The 16885-nt window shown below is 42.4% G+C and overlaps 1 protein-coding gene across 16 annotated transcripts in view; it reads right to left on the bottom strand.

The window, feature by feature from the left end:
• kcnh8 (potassium voltage-gated channel, subfamily H (eag-related), member 8) overlaps window positions 1-16885 on the bottom strand; it is a 340322-nt gene that overhangs the window by 58532 nt on the left and 264905 nt on the right. For 15 of the 16 annotated variants that reach the window (XM_069913171.1, XM_069913166.1, XM_069913145.1 and 12 more), the window contains 2 exons: window positions 7529-7570; window positions 6625-6980 (listed from right to left, as the gene is read on the bottom strand). In XM_069913171.1, the coding sequence (XP_069769272.1) occupies window positions 6625-6980; window positions 7529-7570 (398 nt within the window). The remainder of the gene's footprint in view (window positions 1-6624; window positions 6981-7528; window positions 7571-16885) is intronic. The other variant, XM_069913147.1, reaches the window with a different exon arrangement.

Below are 16885 nucleotides of genomic sequence, written 5' to 3'. Positions count from 1 at the left end.
GTTCTTAGCTGTTTGAATGACATGAGCTTCCCTTGCTCATAGCAATCTTCAATATATCTGATCTCCTTCCAGCACCTTCTTATTATCCAGAGTCACGGGTATTAATTTGTTCTGGGTCAAGGGAGTTTTAGGAGATATTCCCACCTTCAGTCCAACACATTGATTTATTTTAGGCCATGGTCTGAATTACATGTTTTAATATGGGATTATCCCTTTTCCCTGATATCAATTTGATGTCCCATTTATAGATAAACTCTCCCGCTATCTTCTACTGTGTGCTGTCCAATTTTCACCCAAGAGGGGATACCACCTTCCTCAAAGAGTGAAGCAATTAACCTCGACTGGGCCGCCCAATAGTATTTTTTAAAATCTGGCAATTTCAGTCCCCAATTTATAATCCTGTCAACTTTTCCATGGAGGTTGTAGCCACCCTGAACTGCTACTTTCAGTGAACTATGTACCTGCACCCCTATTTCTCTTTGTTCCACAACACTCTCCAGGAACTCACCATTTACTGTGTAACTCCTGACTTGATTTACCAAAATGCATCACCTCACATTTATCTGATTTGAATTCCATCTGACAATCCCCAGTTGATCTAGATCCTCGTAAACTTAGACAATCCATGGTGTCCTTTGCAAACTTGTGAACCATTTTTTCAAATTATTGATATAGATGACAAACATTATGGACCTGGCACAACTCCCTCCACTACATCACTGGTTGCAGGTCTCCAATCTGAAAAAAGAATCCTCCATTACCACCCTCCCTCTTTTTTCACCAAGTCACTTTTGAATCCAGGAGCAAAAAGCAATCTGTTGGAGTAACTCAGTTTTATTTTGCTCTCAATTCAGTCTCTTGTGTCTCCAGATTTTATTGGGATCCTCCTTACCAGTCAAAATGCAGCAGTACAGAATGCAACAGCACAATGCTTACTGATGAGTTAAACATGTTCTATGGTCACTTCGAACAGAGAGCCAAATGAAAGGTTTCATCCACATAAATTACCACAGTGATGTTACACCTGTGGTCACCATTGCTGAAGTCTGAGCAGCCTTCCTGCAGGTGAACCAATGGAAAATGACCTGACCAGATGGAGTCCAAGGACATGTCCACCCTTGATAACAGCTGGTGCACACGTCTACTGACATCTTTAATCTCTTCTGACAACAGAAGTTCCCATATGCTTCAAGAATTCCACCATCTCACAGGCACCAAAGAAAAGCATAATAGTGGGCCGAAATGATAACAGACGTGTGGCTTTGATGTCCACCATCATGAAGTGCTGTGAGAGCCTTGTCATGGCTCGCATTGACTCTGGTCTACTGGCCAGCCTTGACCCACTTCAATTTGCCTGTCGGTTGAGCAGATCCCATCTCCCTTGGTCTTCAGTTGGACCCAAAACAGTTGGATTCCAAGGGCAAGCATGTTAGAACACTGTTCATAGACTGCCTCTGCCTTCATACTATATTCTCCAGCAAGCTTATTCCCAAACTTCAGAATCCTCAGTGCTCCCCTTTGCATCTAGATCCTTGACTTCTTGTCTGACATATTGATGGTGAATGCAGCTCAGAACATAATGAAAACCTTCCTTCCATCCGCGAATAATGGCTATATCACCTGTTACTTAAGGAAGCCAGCCAGCACACTAAAAGTGACATCCCACCTTTGGACATTCTCTTCTCTCTCTCCTCCCCCCCCCCCACCACATTTAGAAGAAAGCTTATGAGTGTGAGAATATGCACTAATGAGCTTAAAGACAGTTTCTTCCTGCAGCCATCAAGCTTTCAAATAAGCCCCATAATAATGCTTTCATGTTGCCCTTTTGGTCTATTTGTGAAATAACCTCTTTCATTGTAGGAGGTATTTTGTGACAAATAAACATAAACTTGCTTACCATGAATACAAAGGGAAGTAATTTTTGCATTTTTGGATCATTGATCGAAGATGATGGATTTTCTGGGCAGTAGATAAAAGTGGTGTAGAAACTCAGCAGCGGGTGCAGCATTCATAGAAAGCAAAAGGCAGTCGACATCAGGCCTGAGCCCCCGAGGTGTGCTGAAAGTCAGGCAGGGGCCCAAGTAAGAAGGTAGAGGGAAAGGGAAGGAAGAGGAGCATAGGTTAGCAGGTCATGGGTGGATACAGGTGGGAGGGGGAAGGAGATGGAAGAGGGCACAGGGCTAAGAAATATGGCTCTGATAGAAGGAGGAAGAGAAGGAGCTGGGGATGTAGAGGAAGGGAAGTAGAAGGGTGAGGAATAGAGGAATAATGGGAGATAGGACTAATGGATATTGGAGGTCAATACTGATGCTGACTGGTTCGAAACTACTGAGACCAAATATAATAAAAACACAGAAATGGAGGAATGCAGCAGTCGGGGCTGAGGCCTGAAACATCAAATATATATATATCTATATATATATAGATATATATATATATCTATATATATATAATAAATATATATATTTACCTCCTATGGATGCTGCGAGACCTGTGAGTTCCTCCAACATTTTTGTGTTTTTACTACAATCTCAGCATCTTCAAATTTTTGTGTTTCACTCAAGATGTAATATAAAGTGTTGTTCCTCCACTTTACAAGCAGCCTTATCTTGGCATGTGAACGTGGACAGGCATATCTACTTGGAATGGAGAGTGGAAATGAAATGGTTGATCACTGGGACATCTATGCAGTTGCAATGGACAGAGTAGAAGTACTTGATGAGGGATCTCCCAATCAACGTCTAAGACTGGAGCAGCTGATATTCTTAAGACATGAACTTCACCAAGTGCTGCAGACAGATGAGGAATGTCATTTGACATGTCACGTGATGCAAGTTGCTTTGAAATTAGCAGAATTGAAGGAATGTCATGAGCGTCTTACAATCTTCAGTCATGGAGGATTGCAAATGTGAATAAACCTCAGGCTGAGTGGGATGAAGTAATTTTGTAATTATGGGAATAAATGGTAAAAAATCCAAAGCAGTAGGTTATCTCATGAACTGGTAACAAAAAGACCAGGTGAATGTCAACCACTGATCCCCAACTTGTTCAAAGTGGAATCTAAAAGGGAAAAGTTTGTCTGCTATCTCTAAAGAATCCTGATGGCATCAATATCGACTTCTCCAATTTCAATTAACCACCTCCCCTCACTTTATCCCTCCTGCTATCTCCTATCTTTCAGCTCCCCACCTTCTTCCCTTCTTTCTCCCATCAGAGCTACCTCTCTTGCTCTCTCCACTGCAACTTCTCAGCTTCTTTCTTTTCTACCCTCTCACTTATTTCCACCCATGTCCTTTTACCTCTTACCTGTAACTTGTGCTCCTCCCCTTCCCTTCCCTTCCCTTTTCTCCCTTCTCTCTTCTCCTCCTTCTTTCTCCCTACCTTTTTTTATCCAGGCATTTGACTGATTTTTGACCTTCATGATGAAGGACTCAGGGCTGAAATGTTCCGTGCCTTTTTCTTCCTGTGGATTCTGTGTGACCTGCTGAGTTTCTCCAGCACCTTTGTAGACTGCACAATTTATTTATTATTATTTGGAATAATTTTGCATTTATTTATTTATTATTTTGGATCTAGGCATAAAACCAGCATGGGCTGCCTAACTCTGTACTCTTGACAATACATCCTTGAACTCCTTCCTTGAACTGCTGCAATCTAGCCATTGAAGTTGCTTGAGATGAGAGTTCCATGATTTAGATCCAGTGATACCAAAGGAACAACAATAGATTTCCCAATCAGGATGCTGTAATATTTGGAGGGGAACCTGAAGGTAATGGTGCAATAATCAATGTGCTGTAGGAACTTGACAGGTTGAGCTAGCATTTGTGGGAGAAAAAAGGTTGTTGATGTCTTGATGAAGGGCTCTGCCCTGAAATGTTGACAATTCATTTTCTCTCTTTGATACTGCTCAACTTTCTGTGTTCCACCAACAGATTGACTGTTTCTCCAAATTCCACCATCCATGGTCTCTTGTGTGTCTGCAGGCAATGTGTTTCCTGGAGTCTGAAACCCGTGGCTTTCTTGGTTGTAAAGGTTGCAGATTTGGGAGATGCTCTCCCAGTAGTTAATGAGAGAAATGCAGTGCACCTTGAAGTAAAGTGCACACTATATAGCCAGCATGCACTGATGGCAGAGGGAATGAATGCTTAGGATGGTGGCTGCAGTGTTGTTTAATGGCAGGAAGCAAAGAGGACTGGTTGATTAGTGATATGGTGACTAGCCAAACACGGGAGTTCCACAAATGTCCATATCAGATTCTTTGCTTTGTGTAAAATGTTAACATAAATATACAGGAATAAATTTCATGGATTTGAAAATTATAAAAGAGAGGGCAGTATTTGTGTAAAGGGAGGGTTTAGATTGCATGATGCTAATGGCTTGGACAGAAAAGTGGAAAGCAGAATTCAATCCATAGAAATGCAAGTGATGGCAAAAGCTAAGAGAATATAGAATAAATGGGAGCAATGTGGAAAAAACGGAGCAGATTGCAAAACACAAATGTGCTGGAGAAACTCAACAAGTCATGCAGCATCACTAGGAAGGGAAAGGCAGTCAATGTTTCAGGCCTGAGCCCTTCTTCAGGAATGCTGGCACTGGGCATTGCCCCATTACACTGCCTTTCCCTTATTCTGGATGCGGTGTGACTTGCTGAGTTTCTTCAGCACTTATGTGCATTGCACAGGACCCCAGGATCTGCAGATTTTCTTGTTTAACTTGGACTAAACTGTCTGGAGTGTTTATACCCAGATCCTTAAAGGTGAGTTAGTTAAAGAACATCATTGTTTGTCTTCCTCAGCTGAAGGGTAAAAAGCAGGGAAAATTATGCTGGAATTCAATGTAACTTAAATTTGCTCACAGATTAAGTACTGTACAATTCTGGCTTCCACATTGTACATGTGCAAGATGGCACAATTAGCCAAGTGGTTAGCGTAACACTATTGCAGAAACCTGGATTCGAATCCGGCACAGTCAGTAAGGAGTTTGCACATTCTACTCATTATCACTTGGGTTTCACCTAGATACTCCAGTTTTCTCCAATGTTCCAAAGACATACAGGTTAGTAGGTTAATTAGTCACATGGGTGTTCTTGAATTGTGTGCTTGTGGGGTGGAAGGGCCTGTTACTCTTAATTAGTTTTTAAAAATGAATGTAAATAGCAGGAAATGTAATTACACCCAAAAAGATAAAGAAATTTATTGGGATATTTGCAGGTCTGGAAATATTTTGGCTCTCAGAAAGGGTTGGATAGCTTGTAATTGTAAATCAGACGAGATTAATTGAGGTGGAAAATATCATGTGCCCTAGATTAAGTAAATAGAATGGTTTATACCTGGAGACGAACAGTGGTATGGAACTCACTGCTTGGGGGACTGAGAGAGGCAGAATTCTTCCTGCCCTTGAGGAACAGCACAGAAGAAAATCTAAGCCAAGAACAAATCAGTAATGATCTCATTGCATGAAGAGCATGTCCAAAGGGCCGTAGACTAGTTTTTGGTAATAGTAAATCAAATTCTGCATATAATTTGCAGTGCAATTAATAGCTTGATGTTAGAATAAACAGATTTTTTTACTAAAATGAACTTTTAAATTAGTCAAATGTAAACATACGGCAAAGTAACGGGCCATTTCGGCCCACGAGCCCATCCTCCCCAATTACACCCAATTAATCTGCAACCCACAGTTCATTTTGAACGGTGGGAGAAAACCAGAGCACCCATGGAAAACCCACGCAGACACGGGGAGAACATTACCAACTCCTTACAGTATTCGAACCCCAGTCCCAATTGCTGGCACTGCAACAGCACTGCGCTAAATGCTACACTAACTGCGCTACCCAAAGCATAGTTCATACTTTTTTTTAATGTTTGTAGGGAATACTATCTTATTTTGGATTAGTCCCTGTAATTTCGTTCTGAGTTATTTAGTGAGAAACCTTTATATATTCTGTAGCTTCATGTATGCTTCCAAATTTTTAGTGATTCTTCAATAAAGCAATATTTTATCTCCAAAGATGATTCTCAAGTTATCTATTCCATGTGTCTGAATCCAGAAAACTTAGTATGACAAGAGACTAAATTTTTGAGTATTACAGGTTGATGGTTGACTCCATGTATAGCCACATAAGGGATAGCAATAGAAAGTTAAAAATAAAAAAATCATGTTTTACATTTATTGTAAGTTCAGTCTCTATCACTAAACATAAGCAAAATATTAAAATAAAAAATATAATTATTTTATGAAAAATGAACTGAAAACAGATTGCAAAATCTAAACTTGCTTGCAGGTCCTTACATAAACAAGCTTCTAATTTTCTGCCAATTTAGTTGAGCTTGCAAGATTAGTTTAGATTTAGAAATAAAAGACATTATTTTGGGTAACATTCTCATATATTTGAATTCCATACCACTGTCATCTATGAGGGAAGTTAATAAATTTAATGTAGTTTTCTAATAGAGTTAAAATAGGAGGTTGCTAAAACAGACGTTATGTTTGTTATTTGTGCATGATAGAACCCTAAAATAATATGGACAGTGTTCCTTTCTATCACTCTCAATGCAAAAATTAAACTATAAACAAAATAATTAAAAATACATTTATCACAGGAATCTATTCAATGAGCTATACCTTGGACTGAGATCAGGAGAAGCAGATGCATTCAGTGTGGAGTGATGCAGCTTTAGACTTTTGTCTTTTCCACACTTGACGTTAATTGACTCATTATCATGCCTGCTTTTGATCATAACATTGCAGCCCCTGATGGGAGATCGGAAACATACTGGGCCTGGGAGAAGTGGTTGATTAATTCCAAGAGAACTGCCAGCATTCATAGTCTTGTTATAATTTAATAATCTTTTGTGAGAAGTAAAATTGGCGGACACAAGTGATAATGGGGTCGTCTCATCAACTTCTTCCACTTCTTCTTCGTCTTCTACAATTGAAGCAAGTTTTTGATTTAGGCTGCCATTTCCATTTGAACCTGACTAAGTGTAGAAAAAAAAATCAATCAGTTCAGGGTATCATAGGTCAATAATTAGGAACTTGATAGTTCTTTACAATACACAAGTAACAACATGATACTTGAAGATGAAAAATAATTTCACAACGATGGATAAATGAGAAAGAAAAAAAAATGATTTAGCGCCTTTGCAGCCTCCTTTAAAATGCATTTGTGTGATGATGAGAAATAGACCAGGCAATTGGATATAACCAGATCCAGAAAAATAGCAATGAAGTAGATCAGCACATAATCCATTTATGTTGTCCATCTATAAATATTGACAGGCGGTCTGGGAATATTATATTTCTGCCCGAGTGAGCAGTTAGAGCCTCTTGTTTTACATCTTGTTTAATATTTGGCAAAGATATTAAATTTTATCAGCATTGTCAAAGGTGATCTGAGGCTGCTAGAATCAAAATGTGAAATTTATAATTAAAATTATGTGAATTATTACATTTATCTAGGCAGGCATCCAATTTTAGATTGAATTAACAATTCAAAAACAGAATAAGTCAAAATGTAGCAGAATACCTGGGATATCCTGCAGGATTTGTGGGACAACCTTGAAATTCCCTGTTGAAAATAAAAGCACAATGCAGGTGTGAAAGAGAAATTGCTGCCTAATAATTCAGATTTGGAACACATAATTTGAAAGGGTGATACTGTCAGATTCGGTGGAAGCTTCCAAAAGGCAGCAAGACATTGTAAATTTGGACAGTATTTTCAAAGAATCTGCATGAGGATAGAAGATTGAATAATTTCCTTCTGTGCTGAAACATACATTACCTATTTCTAAAAAATATTGGCAAATGGAAGCAAGTCCAAGACTTCTGCAGAAGCATAGTGAAATGCAGAAGGCCAACATACTTGAAAGAACCATAGAACACTGCACCACAGAAACAGGCCCTTTGACACATCTTGTCTGTGTCAAACTATTAATTCTGCCTAGTTCCATTGACCTGCCCCTGGGCCACAGCCCTCCATACTGCTCCCATCCATGCACATATCGAATCTTCTCTTACCTATCAAAATTGAACCTACATCCACCATCTCTGTAAGCAGCTTGTTCCACACTCATCACCATCTGAGTAAAGAAGTTTCCCCCTGATGTTTCCCCTTAAAACATTTCACCCTAAACCCATGTCTCATCCCACACTATGGAAAATGTGTGCTTACATTTAATCTATCTATACCCCTCATAATTTTGTCTTCTATCAAATCTTTCCTCATTCAGGATTCAAGATTCAATTTATTGTCATTGTAATAAAACAGTGTCATATTATATGAAATTGCTTTTGCCTGCCGTAAGGCAGATTCACCATCGGCAGAAATTGCCTGAAATGCCTCTAACAGTCAGAGAAAGAGAACCAAAGGAGAGTCCCCCCAGAGTCACCGAGTGGTGTCTGTAGATTGGCCTCAAGCACTTCTGCAGTGTCCGCAGCCACACAGAATTCAGTCCAAACTATTGGCAACCCGAGCTCCAGATCTGAACCTCTGACACGGTCAGGTCCCCTCAGTGTCTTCAGCACCTCCTCGCATCCCAGTTCTTATACCTCTTCAGCCAGTTTTGAGCCAATCTCCAGTAGTCCACAGCCCAGCATGTTTCCTGACAGCAGTCTCTAGCAGCCACGAGCTCAGGGTTCTTCATCTTGAGTTGTCAGCATCCCACCACATGTGTGGGTCTTTCAGTCACAGAGCCCCCTCACTGGTCCACCTCTGTGGTCACCATCCCATGGGTTGTCTCCTCTGCTTCTCCTTCGCAGATGGGGGATGGTCTCCCTGTTTTCTGGTGCCCTGCGCCAGTCCTCAGCTCCCCTGGAGTCTGCAACCTCTTGTGGCTGCCGCTCATTATAGCTGCCACCATTTTGGGTGCAGACCCTACAATTGCGGGATTTTAACTAAAACTTCCCTTGGCTCCTTTAATGGGCTGTTCAAAGCCTATGTGGAGCTGATGGCAGTTGACTGGGCAGTTGGACCCTGCGGGAGCACTGTATATCCACTCCTTGCTCCCTATGCTCCCTTATTCTTCCCTGCTGGGCTGTGGACTGCTGGAGATTGGCTCAAAACTGGCTGAAGAGGTATAAGAACTGGGATGCGAGGAGGTGCTGAAGGCACTGAGGGGTCCTGACCGTGTCAGAGGTTTAGATCTGGAGCTCGGGTTGCCAGTGGTTTGGACTGGATTCTGTGTGGCTGCAGAACAAAGTCCTAACCTTTACCTATAACTCCGCTCTTCAAGTCCCGGCAACATCCTTGCAATCATTGTTGTTGGATGATGTTTCAAAGTGCAGTGCCAACACCCAAACCACGGGCTGTCTATTGGTTTCCACAGATACTGCCTGACCCACTGTGTTCCTTCTGCATTTTGCAAATTGCTCCAGATTTGCAGCATCTCCAGTCTCTCTTGTTTGCCTGCCAGTAATCCTACTGTGGATTTGGGGAATTCGTTGCCACATGCAACTGTGGAGCCAAGATCTTTGGGGGAATTTAAAGAGAAAATGACAGGTATCTAATTAGTCAGGGTATCAAGGGATATGGGGACAAGTCGAGAACAGTTTAGCTCAGGGAGGATTCATGAAGCAGACTCGATGGGCCAAATGGCCTGCTTCTATTCCTTTTTCTTGTGCTCTTGTGATCTTGCAGGAATCCCCAGCATTTCTGCGAGACAATTGGTCCAGTGCTAAGTTAGAAATGCACTCCCCTGCATGAATGCATGGAAATATCAAGCAATTTTTTTATTATTCTCATTGACTCTGGAGGTCATTTTAAACCGATATCCTTTGGACTCTGAGGATGAATGCCACCACTAAGTACTGCTGACATCTGTGAATAGAACTGTATTGTTGAGAGAGAAAATAAAACTTGGTGTTATTGTGCTGAGGCCGAAAAGAGTTTGGGGTTATAAAAATGGAACCATCTTGTGTAAATTAAAGATTGCAGTTTGAAACGATGCAGGTTGCTAATTAAAATAAATCCGTGACAGTTTTGATACCCCATATATTTGCCTGAAATAAATTAATGTAGCTTGAAATATTTAAAGGGCTGTTTAGCTTCTCTGCTTTTAAATCATCCCCATATAGGCATTTGATAAGAATTTAAGCAAGGTCAGGAGAGGAATAGACTGCCATTTTATTTGATGTGTGCCGACATTCCATATCCTTTAAAGGAGTAAGTCAACCACTTCTGGTCTAGCACAGGGGCTTTACCATAAAGAATAGAGTGCGAATACAAATTAATACTTAATCCACACTATCTTGAGAATGGTTTCAATTGTGTGAGGGAGGCAGAGAGAATTTTCCAGAACTTTTATATTATATTAGCCCAGGGTTTTTAAGTTCCTGCGTTCTAAAGCTAATATATTGTTAAGAAATATTAACATTTTTTTTTGCTGGGGGAAATTAATGCAAATTAAGGAGGTTATGCCTTTGTTATATAAGGCATTAGTGAAACCACAACTGGAATACTTTGCACTGTATCGGCCTCCTTATTCATGGAATGATGTTAATTCATTGGAATTAGTTGCAGGAAGGTTGATTAGACTAACTACAATGGATGGGTGGTTAAGTGAGGCAAATTTGGACAGTCTAGTTATCTGGTCTCCATTTTAAATATATTTAATGATCTCCTCTCCACCATCCTCAAGGCAGAGAATTCCATAATTTTGCTATTCTCTGAGAGAAGACATTTCAATGCAGTTCTATTTTAAAAGACTGACTTCCTGTTCCTAACTATCCGGATAGTAAAAACACTCAACCAAAACCCAACCAAAGTCTCTTGTATGTTTAAACATGGTCACCCTAGTGCAAACTAGCCTCTCTTGATAGGACGATCCTTTAATCCCAAGAATTAATCTCATAAATCTGCTTGGAACTGCTTCCAGTATTATTAAAATATTTTATTAGTAAGGGGACCCAAACTGTTCAATGTTCCATGTTTAGCTTCAACAACACTCTGTACAAATGTAACAAAGCTGACTATTCTTAAACTCCAACCCTTTTGCCATGAAGACTAAACTGCCCCTTGCCTTTTTAACTACTTGTTAGATATGTCTCATAACGTATTTATGATGCATGGTCAAGAATGTTAAGATCCCTCTGAAATGGCATTCTCTATCCACTCCGCTAATTAATAATTGAGGGGTTATGATTGAGATGTGTGAAGTTATGAGAGGTATCAAGAGAGTAGGCTCCATGTCAGAAGTAGGTAAAACCAAAGGATATAGGTTTAGGGTAAGAGAGAAGAGAGTCAGAGAGGATATAGGGAACCTTCTTCACAAAGAGTGGCTAAGTAAATGAAATGCACTGCCAGTGAGAGTAGTTGCAGCTGAGTTGTTGATTGCATTTATGAAATGTCTGGATGAGTACTTGAAACACCTGGTGAAGTTTTGAGAGTGTGAAAGTGCGCATAAATAGGCTTAAAGATAGTTTCTTCCCCACAGTCATCTGGCTCCTGAATGGACCCTACAACAATGCTATCATGCTGCCTTTGACTGGTACTAAAATTGATTGTTATTTTCATTGTAATTCTATACTCGCTAAATTGTGTACTTTATACAGCTCGATGAATCAAGAATAACCTGTTAGACTGCTTGCAGAGGCACCCTTTTCACTGTACTCGGTAAAATGTGACAAATAAACTTAAACCTCAGCATAGAGGGCAATGGACCAAGTGCTGAGTAATGGCATTAATATAAAAGGCTACCCACTCTGGGTGAGTTGAGCTGAATGGCCTGTTTTTATCCAATGTGATTCTACATTATTTACGGATCCACCTTTGATTCCTGTTGCTTCCAACTTTTCCACATTAAACTCAATTTGAAATACACAAAAGTGCTGGAGAAACTCAGCAATTGTGACGTTCTCCCATTTTTCAGTTAATTTTATTGTGTGGGTCTGTTCCTTTAAGAGAACAGATTTAACAACCTGCCTGCAGGATTTGAAGTGGCTGAGAAACGAGCAGCAAGCTTTGAAGACATCGCATTCCTAAATGGATACATTTGAAGATTAAGGGTGAATATACAGTTTTGCTCTGGGGCCATTTTAGGGAAGCAGCACAAGAGTCAACAGCTCTTCAACCTCCTTTGTGAAATGAGAAACCCACTTGGCCTCGTTGTGAGGTTATAGACAGAATTGTCAGATTTCCACCTTTTGCTTACAGAGGAATGAGAGACCACTTCTACTGACCCACAAAAGGGCTTTTAAAGTTACAAAAGAAATACTGCACTCCCTCTACTTGACTGATCGATGAAAAGAATTCTAACAGCATGTGGTGGAACGTGGTAATGCAGGTATGACCTCCCTGGACTGGGCAGGTTGGCTTGTCTTCTGTACCTGTAGCCCCTCCCTGTAAGATTGTAATAAAGGCTGAGTGCTCTAATCTCCTCCCTCATACTTACCTTGGACATAAGCCAGCAGCGTGTAGAGGCATGCCAAGGTTTTCTGAGATTAATAAAGCCTTTGACTACTTGCTTTCTGTCTGCAGATGGTCATTGATTGTGCCACAATTTATTAATCAGAATTTTAATTGCCATAGACTGGAGAAGCTAGAATCCGATCCCAAGGAACCAGAGGCCTCCATCAGGTTTTATATGTGGCTACATCATTTGAAGATCTACATGAGATCACAACTGATGGCAATCAACATGATCTGCTCTTCGCAGCGGTGGGCCACTGTGTATACCAAATAATCTGTGACTGTAATGGGTATGAAGAGGCAATGGCCCTACTGCATCAGCAATACGGAGCCCCAATGAATGCTCTGTATGCTTGCTACCTACTGGGGACCCGACGCCAGGGCCCTGATGAGTCCGTTGACAATTTTGTAAGGGCCATGTGGAAGCTGGGGTGAGCCTGTGGGTGCCAGGATGTGACTGCAGTGATCTACCAGGAGAAGCTTATTTGCAATGGGCTAGTCATGGGATTCTGCTCCCATCAAATTAGGGACCGACTCCTGGAAAAGGGTGACTTGTCCCTTCAGAAAGTCGTGTAGATGGCCTAATTGCTGGAGTCTGCCCAAAAGAATGCAGAGGCCTACTCAGCAGGCCATGCGCCCACCAGGTGGGGAGAACGGGCAATGCCACCTTGGGGTCCCTGACTGCCGCTGCCACTGCCGTGCACATGAGGTGCAACTACTGCGGCCAAAGCAAACACCCATGGAAGTACTGTCCAGCTCGTAGCTTGACCTGCTCAAACTGTTGGAGGAAAGGGCACTACACCAAGGAATGCTGCTCTGAACCTCATTCTAGTGGTGCCACATGCGGACTACGACCTGCAATGCCACCTTGGGCCGACCCACTTCCAGCATAATTTCCGGTGGCCGAGAATTGGACATCCAGAACAGGTGCACGATGATACAGGGCGATGTCACATCTGGCTTTGCTTCTGGTCTCCACCACGTGTGATCCATCTTTGTGATCTTGGCAGCAGACAACCCAATGATATAGCAGCAGTGACTCAAACAGTGAGCTGACATTGGCCTCCATCATGCTGGACCAGAGCAGACCACACCAGCTGGGCCAATCGATAATGGACATTGTGGTAAACAGACACACCACAGACTGCCTGTATGACATGGGAAGCACAGAGAGTTTCATACACTCGGGCATGGCCCAGCGTTATTCTCTGACGGTGTCCCTGGTGAAGTTCAAGGTAGTACTAGCCTCTAAAGTCCTCTTTGTGGAAATTCATGGGTATTGCACCATGACCCTAACTGTGAGTGGCATGTAATATAAAAACTTCAAACTGCTGGTGATGCTCCACCTCTGCGCACCCATCATACTGGGGCTGGATTTTCAGCACCAGCTTAACGGTGTGCTGATGCAGTTTGACAGACCCCACACCCCCTCACGGTCAATAATAACCAGTTCCTGGAGGTCCCACCTGTCTTCCCTAATAGGCCCAATCATACACCTGAATGCTGGGCTGGGCATCTGACCTGTGGCTTGACCACCCTTTGGGTCCCTCCGCCCCCTCTGCCACTAAGAGCAGGCGATACAGTCTCAGGGAAAGGGAATTCACAAAAATGGAAGTGGGGCAACTGCTGGGGGAGAGCATAATAACAGCCCCTGGAGGGCACAAGTGCTGGAGATAGAGTGCGGAGAAGTACTAAATGGTCATAGATTACAGCCAGACCATCAACAGGTTCACCTTATTAGATGCCTATCCTCTTCCCTGCATAGCTGATATGGTGAGTGAGATCACCCAGTTCAGGGTCTTCTCCACCACAGACCTCAAATTGACGTACCGCCAAATTCCGATTCACCCAGAAGACCAACCGTACACGGCATTTGAGGCAAACGGCTCCCTCTATCACTTCTTGTGGGTCACATTGAGCCTCACGATAGGGATGTCGGTGTTCCAAAGGGAGATGGATTACATGGTGGATGACAAACTAAAAGCTACTTATCCCTATTTGGATAATATCACCATCTACGGCCATAACCAGGAGGAACATGACATAAACCTGCAGAAGCTCCAGGCCACCACAAAATCCCTCAACCTCACATACAATAAGAAAAAGTGTGTGTTTAGCACCAAGTGGCTAGGAATCTTGGGGTATGTGGTGGAGCATGGTGTCATCATCCCTGACCCCAAGTGCCCCCTTCTGGAACTACCTCTGCCTCAGAACCCCAAGGCTTTAAAAAGGTGTCTGGGGCTCTTCTTGTACCATGCCCAGTGGATCCCCATCTATACCGACAAGGCCCAACTCCTGGTGAAAACCACTACCTTTCCCTCGTCGTTAGAGGCCCGTAAGGCTTTTGAGAGCATCAGGGATGAGATTGCCAAGGTGGCAATGTACGCCATTGATGAATCTGTCCCGTTCCAAGTGGAGAGTGATGTCTCTGACTTAGCCATGGGCTCCACACTGAACCAAGTAGGCAGGCCAGTGGCATTTTTCTCCCAAATCTTCCAAGGCTCCAAATGCAGGCACTCCGCCATCAAGAAGGAGACACTCCACCATCGAGAAGGAGGCACAGGCTATAGTGGAGGCCATGCATTACTGGAGGCACTATTTGGCTGGCAGACCATTCACCCTGCTGACAGACCAGAGAGCTGTTGCTTTTATGTTCAATAATAGATAACAGGAGAAAATGAAAATGACAAGATCATGAGGTGGAGAATTGATCTGTTCACCTATAATTATGAGATCTTGTATTAGCTGAGCAAGCTCAATGAGCCACCCGATGACCTGTACAGGGGAACTTGTGCCAGGATCCAAATAGATTGCCTCCAAGCCCTCCATGATAGCCTCTGCCACCCAGGGGTCACAAGACTCTACCATTTTTTGAGGGCTCGCAACCTCCCCTATTCAGTAGTGGTTAGTTGGTCTGCACAGAATGCAAGGTGCATTTTTACTGACTGGAAAGAGCCCAGCTCATCAAGACCACTTGCCCTGTCTCAGCGTAGATCCCCATCCACAAATCTGAATGTTTATTTCCTGAATTTCGTGGACAAGTATTCATGTTTCCCATTCACCTGCCCCGACAAGACCACATCCATGGTCATTAAAGTACTTCACACCATCTTCATCCTGTTCAAATACCCCAGTTACGTTCACAGTGATTGAAGTCCTGATTCATGAATGAGGTGTTACAGCAATACTTCCTTTCCAAGGGCATAACCACGAGTAGAACCACAGCAACAACCCCTGCGGGAACGGGCAGGTGGAAAGGGAGAAAGGCATGATCTGGAGGGCAGTCCTTTTGGTCCTCAAGTCAAAAGGGATGCCCATCTCCCAGTGGCAAGCGGTCCTTCCAGAAGTGCTGCACGCCACCAGGTTCCTACTTTGCACTGTGACTCACGCCATCCCACATGAAAAACTGTTCTCCTTCCCAAGGAGGTACCTGTATCTCCTCCCTGTAAGATACATCATATAGGCAGAGAGCCGTAGACTCCTCCCTCATGCCTGCCTTGAACATGAGCCAGAAACATGTAGAGGCATGCCAAGGTTTTCGGATTAATAAAGCCTTTGACTACTTGCTTCGTGTCTGTGGGTGGTCATTGATCAGGCCACAATGCAGAAGGAGACACTCATTTAAAAAGAACATTTCTCTGAAGCAAGTGGAACAAGGATATTATGAGTAATCCAACATTCTGCCACTGCAGTCTCTTTCGCCAATGTCAGGAACTGCTAACTTCATCCCCTAAAAGTCTGCATGTCTCACCCATCTTTGCATCCATTTAAGACCTGCGTGTCTCACCATTCATCTAAGGGCTGCGTGACTCAACCATCTAAAGCCTGCGTGTCGCATCAATCTCAAGCCCACGTGTCATCACCGAGTGTCTGAACTTTGAACATTGTTGTGGGGTTCGTGCCTTTCAAGAATTGAGCCTCGAGCCGTAGTGGCTTGGGGTATTCTACACACACGCACCAGTATATTTCTGCATAGTTAGAGCTTAAGTTAAATTTAGTTAAGTTTAGATAATTAAATTAGACTAAGTGTTATATAATTGTTGATTAATAATTAAAAATATTTTTAATATAACACAGTCTGGGCTAATTTTTATCACTGCTGTCACGTACATAAGGAAGTAAAGGGTAACCAACATTTTGGGCCTTGGCACATAATCAGGTACCTGACCCAATCTACCTATATCCTATTGAAAAATCACAATGGTCTCATCACAACATGTCGTTGCACCCATTTTCATATCATGAGCAAACTTAAAAACCTCATGTTTAATTTTTCCACCTGGTGTTTGCTTAAATAGTAAACAATTGAGGGCCAAGAACTTATCACAGGGATACTCATTCAGTTGCATCACTTTATCCTGAGAAAGACATATTTATTCCAACTTTCTCATTTCTGTGTGACAGCCAAATTTGAATCCGTGCTACCACACTTCCACCAACGCCTTGGCTCTGAATTTATATTCAACTCACATCAAATAT

This window comes from Narcine bancroftii, chromosome 1, assembly GCF_036971445.1.
Source record: "Narcine bancroftii isolate sNarBan1 chromosome 1, sNarBan1.hap1, whole genome shotgun sequence".
In the NCBI taxonomy this organism is placed as follows: domain Eukaryota; kingdom Metazoa; phylum Chordata; class Chondrichthyes; order Torpediniformes; family Narcinidae; genus Narcine; species Narcine bancroftii.
This window is presented reverse-complemented; position numbering and strand designations above follow the sequence as displayed.